At 51.1% G+C, this 14808-nt stretch overlaps 5 protein-coding genes across 11 annotated transcripts; 2 read left to right on the top strand and 3 right to left on the bottom strand.

The window, feature by feature from the left end:
• Window positions 1–332: 332 nt before the first annotated feature.
• Window positions 333–2409, bottom strand: H257_12435. 2 transcript variants are annotated; one of them, XM_009839627.1, is made up of 4 exons: window positions 2025–2409; window positions 1436–1916; window positions 609–954; window positions 333–549 (listed from the first exon to the last, which is right to left on the bottom strand). In XM_009839627.1, exons 1-4 carry the CDS (start codon window positions 2271–2273, stop codon window positions 486–488), a joined length of 1140 nt encoding a protein of 379 aa, XP_009837929.1. In that variant the 5' UTR covers window positions 2274–2409; the 3' UTR covers window positions 333–485. The 2 variants fall into 2 exon arrangements, with proteins under 2 accessions (XP_009837929.1, XP_009837930.1); XM_009839628.1 differs by having other exon boundaries at window positions 609–1916.
• Window positions 2410–2439: 30 nt separating this feature from the next.
• H257_12434 (hypothetical protein) lies at window positions 2440–4612 on the top strand. Its single transcript, XM_009839626.1, has 5 exons — window positions 2440–3439; window positions 3493–3719; window positions 3780–3824; window positions 3944–4048; window positions 4208–4612. Exons 1-5 carry the CDS (start codon window positions 2464–2466, stop codon window positions 4562–4564), a joined length of 1710 nt encoding a protein of 569 aa, XP_009837928.1. The 5' UTR covers window positions 2440–2463; the 3' UTR covers window positions 4565–4612.
• Window positions 4613–4631: 19 nt separating this feature from the next.
• H257_12433 (hypothetical protein) lies at window positions 4632–7494 on the top strand. Of its 3 annotated transcripts, none has more exons than XM_009839623.1 (4): window positions 4632–6585; window positions 6674–6718; window positions 6785–6889; window positions 6994–7494. In XM_009839623.1, exons 1-4 carry the CDS (start codon window positions 4675–4677, stop codon window positions 7258–7260), a joined length of 2328 nt encoding a protein of 775 aa, XP_009837925.1. In that variant the 5' UTR covers window positions 4632–4674; the 3' UTR covers window positions 7261–7494. The 3 variants fall into 3 exon arrangements, with proteins under 3 accessions (XP_009837925.1, XP_009837926.1, XP_009837927.1); XM_009839624.1 differs by having other exon boundaries at window positions 6959–7494; XM_009839625.1 differs by having other exon boundaries at window positions 6674–6889.
• A 29-nt stretch (window positions 7495–7523) lies between these two features.
• H257_12432 (hypothetical protein) lies at window positions 7524–9670 on the bottom strand. Its single transcript, XM_009839622.1, has 2 exons — window positions 9540–9670; window positions 7524–9477 (listed from the first exon to the last, which is right to left on the bottom strand). Exons 1-2 carry the CDS (start codon window positions 9607–9609, stop codon window positions 7787–7789), a joined length of 1761 nt encoding a protein of 586 aa, XP_009837924.1. The 5' UTR covers window positions 9610–9670; the 3' UTR covers window positions 7524–7786.
• A 1170-nt stretch (window positions 9671–10840) lies between these two features.
• H257_12431 (hypothetical protein) lies at window positions 10841–13765 on the bottom strand. Of its 4 annotated transcripts, none has more exons than XM_009839619.1 (4): window positions 13093–13765; window positions 12848–13027; window positions 11983–12417; window positions 10841–11278 (listed from the first exon to the last, which is right to left on the bottom strand). In XM_009839619.1, exons 1-4 carry the CDS (start codon window positions 13717–13719, stop codon window positions 10895–10897), a joined length of 1626 nt encoding a protein of 541 aa, XP_009837921.1. In that variant the 5' UTR covers window positions 13720–13765; the 3' UTR covers window positions 10841–10894. The 4 variants fall into 4 exon arrangements, with proteins under 4 accessions (XP_009837921.1, XP_009837922.1, XP_009837923.1 ...); XM_009839620.1 differs by having other exon boundaries at window positions 10853–11278; window positions 12881–13027; window positions 13093–13762; XM_009839621.1 differs by lacking the exon at window positions 10841–11278 and having other exon boundaries at window positions 11619–12417.
• Window positions 13766–14808: the final 1043 nt, after the last annotated feature.

The following is a 14808-nucleotide window of genomic DNA, read 5'->3' as shown; positions in this document are numbered from 1 at the left end:
TGCTGATAAAGCTCACCATTGTAGGAACGAACGCGTGATGTAGCAGAAGGCAGGCAAGAGAACGGGAGTGGTGGATTTCAAGCAACGAATAAAGACTCGGTTTAGAACACGTCCGACCTGCGCGGAATAGTCTATTATTCTTGTTTCATGACTAAGTAACTTAGGTTCCCCTTCCTTCTCAGACAATATATATATATATACTGTACTATTACTAGTAAATATATTGTGGATTCGGTACAACTTTCCAGACCCCGTCGAATCGAATCTCGCCACCGAATCGAATCACGAATCGACGCTATTGGCTAATCCATTTTTGAACGGGTGATTTGATTGGCCCTTACAGAAAGGACAAGTATATTCAACCAATCAAAACTCCCGCGTGATTCAATATTGATTCGACGAATTCACAATATGTATATGTGTGTCGACGAGTCCATAGTGTTTTTCTACAGTGTACATGTAACGTTAGGGGACGCTTCAAGCTCTTAGCGATGGGCGACGGTGACGGGGCGGTTCGGCTGTCGGCGTTGCTTTAGCGCCGCCGCGAGGCTACACAATTGTGAGCAACTTTACCAGCAAGTCACCCCACATAGTTGTATTTTGTTTACCAGAGGAGGGGGTTGAACGTTTTGACGACAATGTCTGGGCGGGACGACACTGGCAGAAGGCACAGTTTGCGGCACGGCAGCCACTTGTCCGTCATGACGTCGATGGGCGCGCCGAGCTTTGTGCCAGCCTTCTTGGTCAGCCCCGCGAGCACTCGGCTTGGGATGGCGTTGGAGATGATATCTCGGGGGAACTGCGCGCCGATGCTTTCGATCACATGGTTGTCGAGGACGTTGAACACCATGCGCACGGGGGGAAGGCCGCGGTCGTTCTCGCCGCAGACGACCCAGTCGTCGCCGTTTCGCGTGAGTGTGCGGAGTGTTTGCTTCCACCCGTTCGTGGTCGGGTCTACCCAAGGGATGGAACTGGTGCAAATGGAATTGCAGAGAAGTACACGACAAAAAAACGACAACCGCTGAAACATTTGTCATGAAAGACACACATGTATATGGACAGGCTTGATTGTATAGCGTTCACATTGTAATGATTGTGGCCGACATTGAAGCTGCGTTCACCATAGGGTCGAAACAACGACATGTAACACATGGTCATGCACATATTTACATTTTAGTATTTGAAAAAGATAAGTGCATATATACAATATATATATATAAATATATATACGTTAATATATGTCGAGCAAGAGACCGAAAAGGATATACGGTGCTCCCACACATACACATAACTGAATACGTCGTCACATCGTCACACAATCACCCCCCCCCAACATTGTAAATCAACCAAGCCCCGAAAATAAATATCCCCCTTTCGCCCCTTGCATGCAAACACACAATCGTGTGGTCCTTTCTGCCATCAAATAGTGCTGTACCGTAGTTGGCCACCCGCTGAAACCGGGCGCGGGCAGTGTCCAGAAACACTCGCTGGTCGCGCTCGCCGTATCGATCGCGGTTGAGCACCGGCGTGTGCCACCGCCCGGTGAGCTCGACCTTGTGCTCCATAGGTCGGGTGCCGGTCTTCTTCTGCTTCCACACGTACTCGAATGTATTGTCTCCGTGAAGGACCAGCGTGTACCCGATGCTGGCAATGTCGTCGTCGTTCATTAAGAATGCCGCCACCGAGTTGTCCACGACGGGGGGATGTGGTGTGGGACACGGCGTCGACAGGTCCGGCGACAACGGGGTTCCATCGGCATCCTCCACGGGGGGTACGCAGTCCGCCAGCCCCTCGTCATCGGGGGGGGCATCGTCCGGAAGACTGGATGCCGGCGGTTTTGGAAAGTGGTCGATGACCCCTCCACTGTCATGGTCGTCGTGGTCGTCGTTAAGGGGGTAAATACTGGAATGCAGTGGCTACAGAATCATTGAATAGTTGTGTCGTAAATGGACATACAATTGACGCCCCTGATTCTTTTATCTCTAAAAATGAATCAGGGGCGTCAATTGTATGTGAAGTACTACCTGATTGTTGGCATCGTGAATGTCCTCAGTGGTCCGAGCGGAAGGCGGGCACGAGGCAGGGGGCGTCGGTTGCGCCGTCGACGACTTGTCGGCTTCCCATACGTACACCCCAGGAAGGTACACGTACCCTTTTTTGGAAGCTGATGTGGACGCGGCGTTGTTCCAGTTTATTTTCGTATCGGCAACGCGAACGAGATCCTCAATCGATGCTTCGATGACGCTCTTGATGGATTGAAGGTCCAGGGGCATTGTTGTTGTGTTTGTATAAACTTGTAAGGGTCTGGAGTCGTCGTCTGCACCGTGTGGTAGATGTGGTGGAGTCTACCTGGAGCTACAAGCAGCAGGGACAACTGGTTGTTTGGTGTCGACACAATCAATTTTGAAACCGTTCTCAACTGCCATAATAATCGTCGTCTGAAACGGTGATTCGCCTTTCGTCATGGCCGATGACGGCGGCGATGGGTATGTGTTCCACATGAAAAGTGTCGCCCAGGACGATAACGACGAAGACGACGGAGGTGACGATATTGGTGACATTGCTGGGCTATTAAGTCAGGCCGGTGCTATTACGGACAACGCCATTGCCAGTGGCCTGTTGAGTCATGATGCAACTAGCCAGCGACCATCCACTCTGGTCCTCACTCCACCAAGTGATGCTACGACACCAACCGCCTGCTCAACCCTCGACCACCGCGAAGTCATTTCGTTTTCGCCAACGAAACAAGTCGAGGTGTCCGACCAGGGCCTACGGGGGCCAGACGTCGTAGTCTCTGCCTCGTTCGTTGGTCGGGTCAGTGACCACGAACGATCCATCCTGACTAACACTAACAACGGTCACCACAGCCCACCCAAAGTACTCCCAACATCCGCCTCATCTGCGACCATCGTTGATGAGAATGCTGTCATATCTACCGTTTGCCACCAAGGGGTTAAAGTGCAAATTGACGCCGACACACGAACCTATAAGGGTCCCAACGACCCGACAACACATGCAAGCAGTACGTCTCCATTCTTGCCGCAGACATCCATGGCAACCCCTCCTTCTTCGTCGTTGAATGCCCCCCAACCATCTTCGTCCACAAACACCGCTATGACTCGCCCCCTCCTTCCTCAACAGCATCGACGGGACCCCGTCGCCATCCACACCGTCTCCTCGCGATCGTCGTGTTCGACCGGCACGGCTCACTGCAAAGTCGCGTACATAACAGCGTTGCGTCAATTGGCGGCCAAGAAGGACAAAACAGGGGCCCCTTCCGCTTCTACCAGTCAACACACAACACTAAACACCGCGCCGTCCGAATCTCACTGGTCGGTGGACACCGCCGTGAACCAGTTGGTTCAACAAGTGCACGACAGCAGCCGTGATGGAAATGCCGTGACCCCCGCAGTCAAATCGGAGAACAACATCGCATTAGGTATTGACCTTCTTTGTATATCATACGAAAGAAGGATAAAGCTGTCGATGTAGCAGTTAACAAGTTGTCGAAACCCACGAAGAAGAACCCAAAGTCCAAACAACGGGCGTTTGCGACCGTGGAAGACGCTCGAGAGTGCCGGTTTCACCCGAAAAAGTCTCAGGCCAGCGTCCGAGCAATGCAAAATCCAGCATGTGGCTACGATTTTGTATCGCGAACCACCGATAACGACAAGGATTTTATTGGACGCATGGATGCCGCAGAACTGAATCGGCAAAAGGTAACTCCGTTGCCATGTGTGAAGTTCCCATGTGTTTAATCACCTACATGTGCCCCCTAGCGCCTGGAAACTACTCGCGGTGAAGAAGCGTACAACGTTCGACAGGTAACTACAGTACTTGGCTTTGTTCGTCGCGACCATTATATTGAAATTTGACGGACCGTTGTCATACTGCGTTGTCGTGATGCCACGTCATAAGCTAAACGCAACGGATCCACGATTAGAATAAAAAACAATGCCCCAAGTGTGGAATGGTTCAATCGTATGCTGAATATCGCGACAAGAAGAAGCGGTGCACTTTCTGCGGCATCCCGTTCGTGTTGCCCAAGGTACAGTATGATCCAACTACCATCTACATAATATATCTCTCTATATTTGATTAACACCCGCCTCATTCCACGTGAAGAGTTTCATATCATACTATCACGTAGTAAAGGATATTTTGTACTACTGAACATGCGGCTGAGGTCTGTGTTGTGGGGGGGTAGGCGTGGGGCGATGTGGGGCGTTCGTTCCTCGAGCGTATGGAGGAATGGGGCCAGCACCACGAAGCGAACCAGCTCAAGATCCGGCATGCTGTCACCCTCCTGGAAACCAACGGCGGGGGAAAGAGCTCGCGGCAAAAGGTGCTCGAAAAACGGCTGGCAACAAGGCACACGGACGACCCGCTGGCATTTATCCACGAGTACCTTCGACTGAAACAGACCCAACCAACCAGGAAAACCAACGGACAGCGACGGATTCAAGTCCCTGCGAATCTACAGCAGAAGATTGTAGAAGCAGCCATCGCTGCAGGTATTCCGTCGCCCGACCAGCACAACAACATCCACGACGACAAGGGCTAACGCGAGAAACAAAAAGTTAATTTAAGAACGACAATTTTGAAACAGACACGAAAGAATAGAGGGGAAACGGTCCCCCTGGTTGAATTCTACTAAAACGTTATGGACATGGAATGAGCGAGGGGCATCTACTGGATGAACTGGCAGGTCCAACCTTGGCGGAGGATGCAAATGTGGCAGCAACGTTGACTTTACATCCCCCCGTCGAAGGAGGAGAAACTGTGGCATCGACGCCACCCATGTTCGTTCCCGTACAGCTGGTCGAGCCATCCAATGGAGCCAAACCGGCAAATACAAACGATCATGACAACAACTCGAAAATCGACACCTCTACTCCACCAACCCCTAAGTTCGTGCCCGTTGAATTGCTCCAAGTGCCCAAGCCAACGCCTCTACAATTCGTTCCAATTGATTTGACGATCGAGTCTACTACAGTGGTGACGGGAGACGTCGAGGTACTGCCTGCCCCAGGCAGAGCTACTGGCGACGTGCTGGAGATGGATCTACCCATGAAAAGCACAACTTTCAGAGCAACTCCGCATGATAAAGCCATGTTAGTGGATGACGTATTGCCAAGTACAATGGACCATGCTATGATCGATGACGCGTTCATTTCAAGGAAACCGTCGGAGGAATCGCTGGAAGGAACGTCACTGGCACCAATCGACGCCCTACCAAGCACCACGCAACAACAAGGGAGCGGCTTCCCCTCGCAACCAAGTCCTCAGCCAACCCCAGTTTCATCGACTAAAGTGTCAAGCGACGAAAAAGAGGGGGGGAATAATGAAGTTGCCCCCCCCAGCCTCCTCAACGACTTCAACAACGCAATTCAAACCACGCCCATGTTTATCCCTGTGGATTTGCTTGACATGCCCAAGGCCACACCTCTGCAGTTCGTGCCCGTCGACGTGACAGCTGAATCGTTGGCCAAGCTTGAGCATGGAAGTCCACTAGACCGAGCATCTGGTAGATTGTCCGATCATTGTACGCCGCAGACCACAGAAACGTCTCGAGCAACTCGACACCAGACAGCCATTTCCGCGGACGAGACGCTTCCACGTACAATGGAAGGCCGCGGTGGTATTCATGATGACGATGACGATGCTGACAGTATAGCGGACGACGACGTTGAGATCGCCGCAATTCTGAAAGAGGCGGCCAGCATCACCGACTTGGCCATCCAACAAGGGCGACTAGAGGCATTTCGAGGAGGATTTGCTTCGTCTAGTTTGCGACAACGTACAGACAACACGTCGTTGCTACCGGCATCCGTCCTTGTTGTAGAGCAACCACCGCAACAACCCATGTTTGTGCCAGTCGATCTTCACACCCCTAAAAGTACAACAGAAACCCCCTTGCTTTATCCGTCCTCAACACAACAACAACTGCTTCGGGTGGACACGAATCAAAGACGAACGCATTCCCAGGACCTCGCTGCCGCACCGTCGTCTCATGCGACCACACCAACCTACAGCGACGAGTCCGGCACCGAGTCCACCCCTTCAACGCCGACGGCCGGAACGCAGGGGGGGAGGACGAGGCAGCGGACCCCCCGCGCCGCCGCGGGAAGACCCACGTCAGACAACATCCAAACGATTTCCACGGTCAAGCGAATCGCCAAACACAACAGCAAGGTCGCCCATATCGTTGCGCATATCCAAAAGAAAGCTGCGGTTGTTCAGTCGCCACCCACTACAACGGCACCCTTGATGATAGCCAAACCCGAACGAGCTACGCCACCACCAGTGGCGGGGAATTCGTCCAAGTCGACACCAACTAACTCGCATGCTTCGAACCGAAAGGCGGTCAGCGCAACTCAATTTGCCAAGCTGAGTGATACCAAACATTGCCGCTTTTACCCACAAAAGTCCAAGGCCAGCGTCGCGGCGATGCGCAATCCAGCGTGTGGTTATGACTTTGTCCATCGAGGGCAAGCTGACGACGACGACGATAACGAAGGGCATGGGTCGTCGGGGAGGGATTTTCTGAATCGTATGGAAGTAGCCGAGCAGAACCGACGCAAGGTATGTCACACGAGTGTCCCCACCCTAGGTAGTGGGTCGTGGGGAGGTAGGTGGTTAATACCTGTCGTGGCTAAGCAAGTTGGTGTAGAAGCTGGACACGACGAGGGGCGAAGAAGCGTACATGTTGCGCCAGGTTGGTCGCGTTGAATCGATCGTTCGTTCGTCCGATCGTGTGTTCGAAACCGTGGTGCGTGCGTAGAACAAAAAAGAGTGTCCCAAGTGTGGCATGGTGCAGTCTTACGCCGAGTACCGGGACAAGAAGAAGCGATGCACGTTTTGCGGCGTGTTGTTTGCTTTGCCCAAGGTACGTACGTACATACGTACACTGATCGATGTATTATTTGTATGGCTCGTACAAACCACAACGCACTAGGTCGTGAAACCGAGGATTAACTGTACATACAATAGGCGTGGGGGGACGTGGGCACGTCGTTCCTACGGCGGATGGAGGATGAGTTGCAGCAACGGGAAATCCACCGCATGGCGTTGCTGAAGATCGTCGTCGCGCACGAAACGTCTCGGGATGTCGTACCAAAGTCCAATATCCGACGCTGCCTCGCCAAGCAACAGCAACTACCCAAGCAACCAGACGTCGAAGTGTTCAACCACGTCATGGCTGCCACCGTGGGCGAGGATGCCTTTGACCCGCCAGCATTCGACTGGTCCGCAACGTAGCTAGCTACTACTACCCGGTAGTTATTGAACTTTGCCGCCTTGAGTGTGGACACGAGTATATCCCCCAGTGCAACACAGCACGCGACCAACGCACAACCCCCATACACACGACTGAATCCCCACCTCAAAGCACACTACAGTAATCATTGTACTACTATGTAGTACGTAGTACTAGTAAGTACTACTATAGAAGTCCACGTGTTTGCAGTTATAATGGACATATGTGATCGTTCGAAGTGGCGATGTGCCCACTATATTTGACACGGGGACCTTGAGCAAGCTAACAATTAGTCAGGTTAGTGTTGTTAGCTATTCCTCTATATATATGTATTTCCATCTATCCATCCATCTTGAATGTCTGCAACGGAGAATATGAGTTGGGGCTTTAAATTAGAAAATCGCACACACTGCTGCCCCACCTTCAAAGGAAGTCGCAAGCAGCCCCCATATCATATGGATGGGGGGGGCTCTCTCGGGGATTGGTTGTTCATATCTGGCATCTCAGCGATGATACCGAGCGTTGGGGCTAGTGGGGGCGACCTCCCGGTACACTCAACTCGTCGTCCAGGTCCTGCCACAGCGTCGGCAAATCCACAGTCGCCGGGTCTCTGACATTCGGCAGCACCGGCGGCACCACTGCGCACGCTTCAAAGCGTCTCCAGAACTCAAACCCGCGCATCATGGCGCCCATTTCCTTGAGAATAAGCGACCGGATGGGGTCTTCGTTCGCCTTGGAGAGCCTCTCGCCAGTGTCTGGGGACCGGCCTGGCGCGTGCAGCTGCGAGTAGTACCCGTACAGCATGTTGTGTTGGAGCCGGTACGACGTGAGCATGACGATCGCGCCAAACTTGTAGCTCAGCGCGACCTTTCGCTTGTCGTTGGCTTTGTTGAAGAAGCCAACCGTGGACTCGACCAACGCCGCGGTCTGCGACAGCGTCGAGATCGAGTCTTTCGACCACTTTGACGCTGTCGCAGAGTCGTTTAACGCCTTGTACATGGCTTTCAGGTCGGACAAGAGCAGCGCCTGCTGCAGAAACTTGGCCGACGCGCGGAGATAGCATACCCCCTGCGCCGAGATGTCGGCGCGGCCGACGCGGTCGCCTTCGTGTTTGAGTGCAATGCCTTCCTTTTGCAGCTTGGAAATATCCCGCCGTACGCGATCCATGTCTGTAACATCGGCGTTGGCAGGGATTTGAAACGACGCCTGCGGACGGGTACGGTCGGCTACCGCCGCCGCTGAGGACGCAACTCGGGGCTTCTTGGCGCACGGCGGTGGTGGCTCCACGTCGGCTCCGTCGCCACCCGAGAGCTGCGGCGGCGCCGGTCGCTTGACTGGACTCTTCTCGGCAGGACTCATGGAATCGGTTACCTTGTCGTCCAAGGCGGAAGCTCCATTTGTCGTCTTTGAATGATGCTTTGAAGTCGACAATGCCGAGGTCGTGGGCGGAGTCACGGTCGAGGACAAGGCGGATTTCGGCACCGAGATCGTGGTTGTTGGAGACGATGACGTGGCCACCGGTGGTAGCGTGGCCGGTGGGTGGCTCGATGAGTTGTTTACGAACGACGTGGAGCCTGTGCTAGTTGCAGAGCTAGTTGCTGGCGACGGGTGCGTCGGGTCGACTTTGGCCTTCTTCGACGACAACGGGCTTTCTTTAGAAGATGAACTACTATTTTTCTTGCTTCGTTTCTTGTCCTTGGTACTGCGCGGCGGCACGGCGCCGACGTCGTCAGGAGATTTGTCTGTGGAAGACGACATGTCTTGCTTGTCGGGCGGCGGCGAGTCTGCCACAAGCACACGCTCCACGCGGCGCTCTCGCAGCGCCTCCCGGAACGCCACATGATCGACGTCATTGAGGTACACGTCCGGTTGGTCTTCAGTGGCATGGCGCAGGTTGAGAAGGCACGTGCGCACGTACACTGCCATCTGCTTGGAATACGACGTCGATGGCCGCACCCGCTTGCGCGCGCGGGCACCAAGGATGGGGTACTGGGGGGTGGGTACAGCCGGCGTATCGTCGTCGTCATCGCTGTCGCTGTCATCGCTACTGCTGCCGCTGCTGCTGCTGCTGCTCACGGACGCATACCCGTCGGAATCTTCGTCGTTTTCCACCGCAGATGGAGGCGGCATGCGCAGCTGCTTTCCCGGGGGACCCGATAGTTGTGGAGCGTCCGAGTCGTTGCCATCGCTGTTGTCACTTGCGTCGCTCGCCGACCCCGCTGTAGACCAGACGACTGTGATGAATGCGGGAGCTATCATGATGAGGATGCGCTCTGCTTACCTTGACGATGAATCAAAGCTGATTCCTTACTCGCATATGCGTACCCCTTCTGAGCTATGCGCGATGCCATGATGTGCCGCGCCGATCTCTGTCCTCGTCGTCGTCGACGTGGTGGTGGTATTGGGTTTTGGGCGATTCGTAGCTCACACCAGAACGAGGGGTAATTTAATTCCCACACCATACAAACCCCAAGTGTTCCCCGAATCCACCAAGCCGTTTTGTATTCTTAGAACACTACTGGGATTGGCTGAAATTCCAACGCAACGCACCAACCCCATCGCAGGTAAATATTAATCTTGAGACATTCTCGTGATAATATTTCGTGCAAATATATATTATCTTTCTTCGTTGGATGACACTGGCGGACACGATGAGCACCTCACCAACTACTGTACTACACCATACTTATCGATCGAATTCGGAGTCATGTCCAGGGGAATACCGGTGCGCGTCTTGATGACGTTAATGGAAGAAAGAACTACGATCTGTACATTTGACTCGTGCATTTCTTTTGACTTGATCTTTGTATGTGATATTTCAAAATACACCCTCAAACCAAATATTGTAGAACATGTGTATTAAATGATAAAGGTTTGGACAGTGCCGCAATATGGCTCGCTCGGTGAATGGAGGCGTAAGCCCAGAAGAGGGATGTGGTATCGACTGCAATACATGACTTATAGATATACTAGTAGGTGTACTAGCCGCGAGCTGTACGGGACTCCAAGAGCGCGCCCCTTGATAGTCTGGCGGTGGCGAGCTTGGTTTGGGTCTCGCACCGAATATCTCGGCCGTTTTAACTATCCAATTGCACCAATCAGCAGATGCGATACACTCAAAAACAATTGAACCAATGAAAAGGCGTACTTCACAAATAGTACAGTACATGTACTTCAAGTACTACAGTAACAGTACAGTACTAACTTTTCGTAGTAGTACTCGGAGTACAGTATATTGTCAAGTCAATTCGAATTTGGCGTGGAGCCCCCAGACAATAGAACGACCAATCAAAACCCAGAATATTTTCAATCAAACTCGTCCAACAGTCGACTATCATGTGTGACTTCAAATAGTGTAATTAGTCGCATAAATTTTACACGCAACATCCAGTATAACGTTACAACAAATGGACTGATGAATTTGTCGAATCCGCCCAAATATATCCATCTATATATATATATATATATATTGGCTGAAAGCACAATATTATTTACAGTTCATACCAGTCCGTCAACATGGATAAAAAACAAACACACCAAACAACCATAATATTCCAAAAAAGCCTTACCACCACCCCTCACTTTCATCGAACCGTTCAAACCGATTTTTATTATTATCTAGACTCAATTCTTTTATTAGTAATCTGGGGTCGCACACGACTCCCGTCTCCATGGCCGGGACTTGAAGATACGCTCCTCCATCAAGTCACGAACGGTGAGCGGCGCCACGTCCGCCGAGCGCGTCGGGTTCAAGCATGCCTCTGGGCGCGCACGCAAAAAGTAGGGCATGGACATGCGTCTGGAGGCTTCGTCGGCGACGACAGTGGCAGGGACGCGGTGCAGCGGCGCCTGGATGAGCCCGTTGGTGAGATACCCGAGGGTTTCGCCGGCAAACACGGAAAAGTGCAACGGCGACGCGTCAGACTCGACGTCGGTCCATAACATGCGGTCAAGGTTCCACATTTGAAGGCCGGGCACGGTCGCACAGGGGGACACGGTCACTAAACCGAGGTCGGCATGCTACATGTAGAGAGAGATAGATATCCACATATGGGTAAACTCGACTAAATATGGACAATGGAATCGATACACAACCAAATAGGTAGCATCGGCAGAATATATATATATTTAGCCAATCAGATGGCTGGACACCCCATCCATCATATACTTCGAATTGGTATGGGGCGAAATTAGTGTGATTACAAACACCACAGGACAACGGAAACAATATTCAGGACAAAGAATCGATCGATCGATTTAGCGATTCAGCACAAAAGTTCGCAAATATTGGGTAAATGGACACTAATACAGTAATTCCCTGTTTGAATACTAGTATATATATATATATTATATATATACGACCACGTCTTTTATCAACAACATCTCGATATATTATATATATACGACCACGTCTTTTATCAACAACATCTCGACTCTGCCTATGTTAAAATACGAACCCATATTCGTTTCCACAGATATATCATCGGTGTGTATTCTTTCTTTATTTAAATAAATCGAAACCCCACAAAAATATATAAATCCCCTACTCAATAACAAATATATAAAAAAGCCATCGTTCACCGAGGCAATGGGGAAAACCAAACAACATACCCCCTTGGGCATTACATATACTACAGTTTGACATAGACTACTACAATGTACACATATATATATATAATATCTTTCAATATATAATATCTTTCAATAGGTCGTAGTCATCTTACCGAGCCACACGACATGTGCAGGTCCATGCGCCGATTGTCCGCTGTATGGACGTCCGCTTTCTTGTTGCGATAGTTGTACACTCGGAGGACCGAGGCCCCATACCGACAGGACGGATCTGTGGCCGTGACGTCGGCGGCGGACGTTGGCGGGGCCGACACGTCGTCCAGAAGTTCGTTAAACACAAAGCTGCGGTCAATGTTGAGGACTGCGCAGACGGCTTCCATGCAGTCTCTGCCGACGGTGTCGAGTACATTGAGAAGTTTGAGCAAGTTGGTGGCAAACTCGGCTTGGTTTGTTTCGTGAAAGTATGGGCGCGGCCAGATTGTGCCGGCGCTTCGCAGCGGATGGCGGAGTTGCAGGTATTCCCGGTTGGGATCGCAGCTGAACCCGACATAGCGACCTTTCGATGCCAACAATGGAGGCAGGGTGGGGTTCTAGATATCACGTTATCGCATGTAATATGACGTTATCAAAGACCACAAGGTCAGTAGATATCCATTGACCAGAATATCATGCATACATGACGTTAGCGTACAACATACTATTGTCAAGTCGATTGTTCGAAATGGGAGTGAAGAGCAGAATCAACAAATCGAAGACAGGCAATCGATTTATTGACCAATCAAAACCCAGATTATTCATCAAGTAGCCAATCAAATTATCCACCCTTCGACCGATGAAACGTCGAATTAGTGTGTGACTTTAATTAGTGTGACACTGAACGACTCGATCGATAGATTTGGCGAATCTGCCCAAAAGTCCAAACATTTTGGGTAAAACGACAATACAAGATAGGAAGAGGACGAAAAGAGAACAACACGAGATGAGTATAACATGTCAGGGGTATATGTATGTATTAATTACCAGAGGTGGCGTCGGTGACCGCCAAAAACATACCAGCGACGACAGTAGCGACGGTTGAGAAGGCTCGTGGTCATCGTCCAGAGGTGTTGAAGCGAGCGTGGCATCCGATGACGTGGCGCTATCTAGTGGCTCGGTGGTATCGACACGCTCGCCCCATCTGTCTGCGCGAGGCAGAGCCAGCTACAGGAACCTCCATGAGTTCAGCCAGCGGGGAAGGAATGAAGGGCCATCAGAACTACTAGTACCTGCGCAGCGAGCCACGTTCGGACTTGTTCCCATGCGTCGAGAGGGATCTGCGCTTGTTCTCGGGTGACTTGTATCCTGGCAAACCCAAAGGTCTTCATCTTGGACACGAACTGGACCTGTGCATGCTGCCGCGCCAACGGGTCGGTGCCGCCGAGGGCGGTGCCGTCGATGGCAAAGAAGGGTGAGGTCTCGTCGGTGGCGGGTGGGATTGGCGTGTTAAGGTTGCTCAATGGACGCACGACCAAAGCATAGTCGAGGATGGGCAGCGGTGCGTCGGGCGACGGTAGCTCTTGCAGCAGTCGAAACACGATCGTGTTGAGGAGGATCAGCGGCATCGCGGGACTGTACGCTTCGAGGACCGGTACGACGGCAAAGACGCTGTGGTCGGACGCGATCCCGAACTGATCCTTGAGCCACAGCTCCAAGTGTAGACACTGCGTGCCTTCGGCCACGGGCACAGGCTCCATCGTCAACGGGAGCTTCAACAATGAATCGACAATCTTTTCGCCGTGAAAGAAGCGAATGCGGAAGTGTTCGCGGGAGGACAGCGACACCACTGCCTTCTTCTCTTCGCTCGTTAACGGCGCCGGCACCTCGGCATCGTCAGGTACACGTGACTCGGTCATCCTTGACGTTTTCTTGTTTGGGCAAGACGCCGATGGGGAGAACCGGCACAAAAAAATGCAAAAAAGAAAATTGGCCAATCAAATGCTCACGATGATTTCTTGTCATTTTTCTACGCCGGAGTAATACACTGCAAATTCTCACGGAAGCATGTGATTGGATAAATTGGGTATTCATACCACCCAATCATACGCTTTCAATTTCATTCGAATATACTTGATTGGTCATAATAAACTATTTTGCTGGCAAGCTCGTGAAACTGGAATAACGTATACTCGTCGAGACTTGGAGCTTGAATCCCGTGTAGACTTGTCGATTCTTGGCACATACAGGTATACACAGTACATCTATAGTACTGTAGTGTACTAGTATGTACTAACGTTATGCGATTGCACGTGGGAATTTAAGCTACACCGAAGTTCGTCTGAATATTTGCTGTTCATAACCAATCAGAATTATCATTTTTCAAAATAGTTGGATTGTCATACTATTAATAGTAGTCTTTGGCCAATCCGATTTCAACATTTAGGTTAATTTTTGGATTCGAAGTCTGTGAAGCTAACAAATGACATTAGAACCGAGTGAGTTTAATTATAAGTTTCACGATCACTCCACATGAAAAATCGAGCCGCCAAACGCCAAACCGAACCGGTCAACAACACAAACCCACCATCGTAAGCTGGCTGGCTCTCACCATTCCCGTGACATTTTTGAAACAACTACCAAACGCATGTTTGCACTTGAATCCAACAATGCACTCGTATATACATTGAACAAACATATACAAATGTTGACTTTTCACATTTATTACAAATATAAACTACAATTTGCATTGCTTATCTCGATTTTATACCTGACATCATCGTGGTGCGTCGTCATGCCATATGTCCTCAAGACAATTCAGCAATTGTTTTGCAATAATCGCTCAGGATTGGCCGGAAGCTGGCGTGGCTTACGAACGAGCGGAGGAATTCGGCAGCATTTCAGCGCCATGATTTGTCCACGCGACTTAACTGGTCAAGAACTCGACCGTGAGTGATGCTCGATCGGTTCAAAGCATCTGCTTTGGGGATGGTGTACTTTCTACCAAT

This window comes from Aphanomyces astaci (genome assembly GCF_000520075.1).
Source record: "Aphanomyces astaci strain APO3 unplaced genomic scaffold supercont1.40, whole genome shotgun sequence".
NCBI classification, from domain to species: Eukaryota; Oomycota; class Saprolegniomycetes; order Saprolegniales; family Verrucalvaceae; genus Aphanomyces; species Aphanomyces astaci.
The sequence above is the reverse complement of the archived record's forward strand: the minus strand, read 5'-3'. Positions and strand labels throughout refer to the sequence as shown.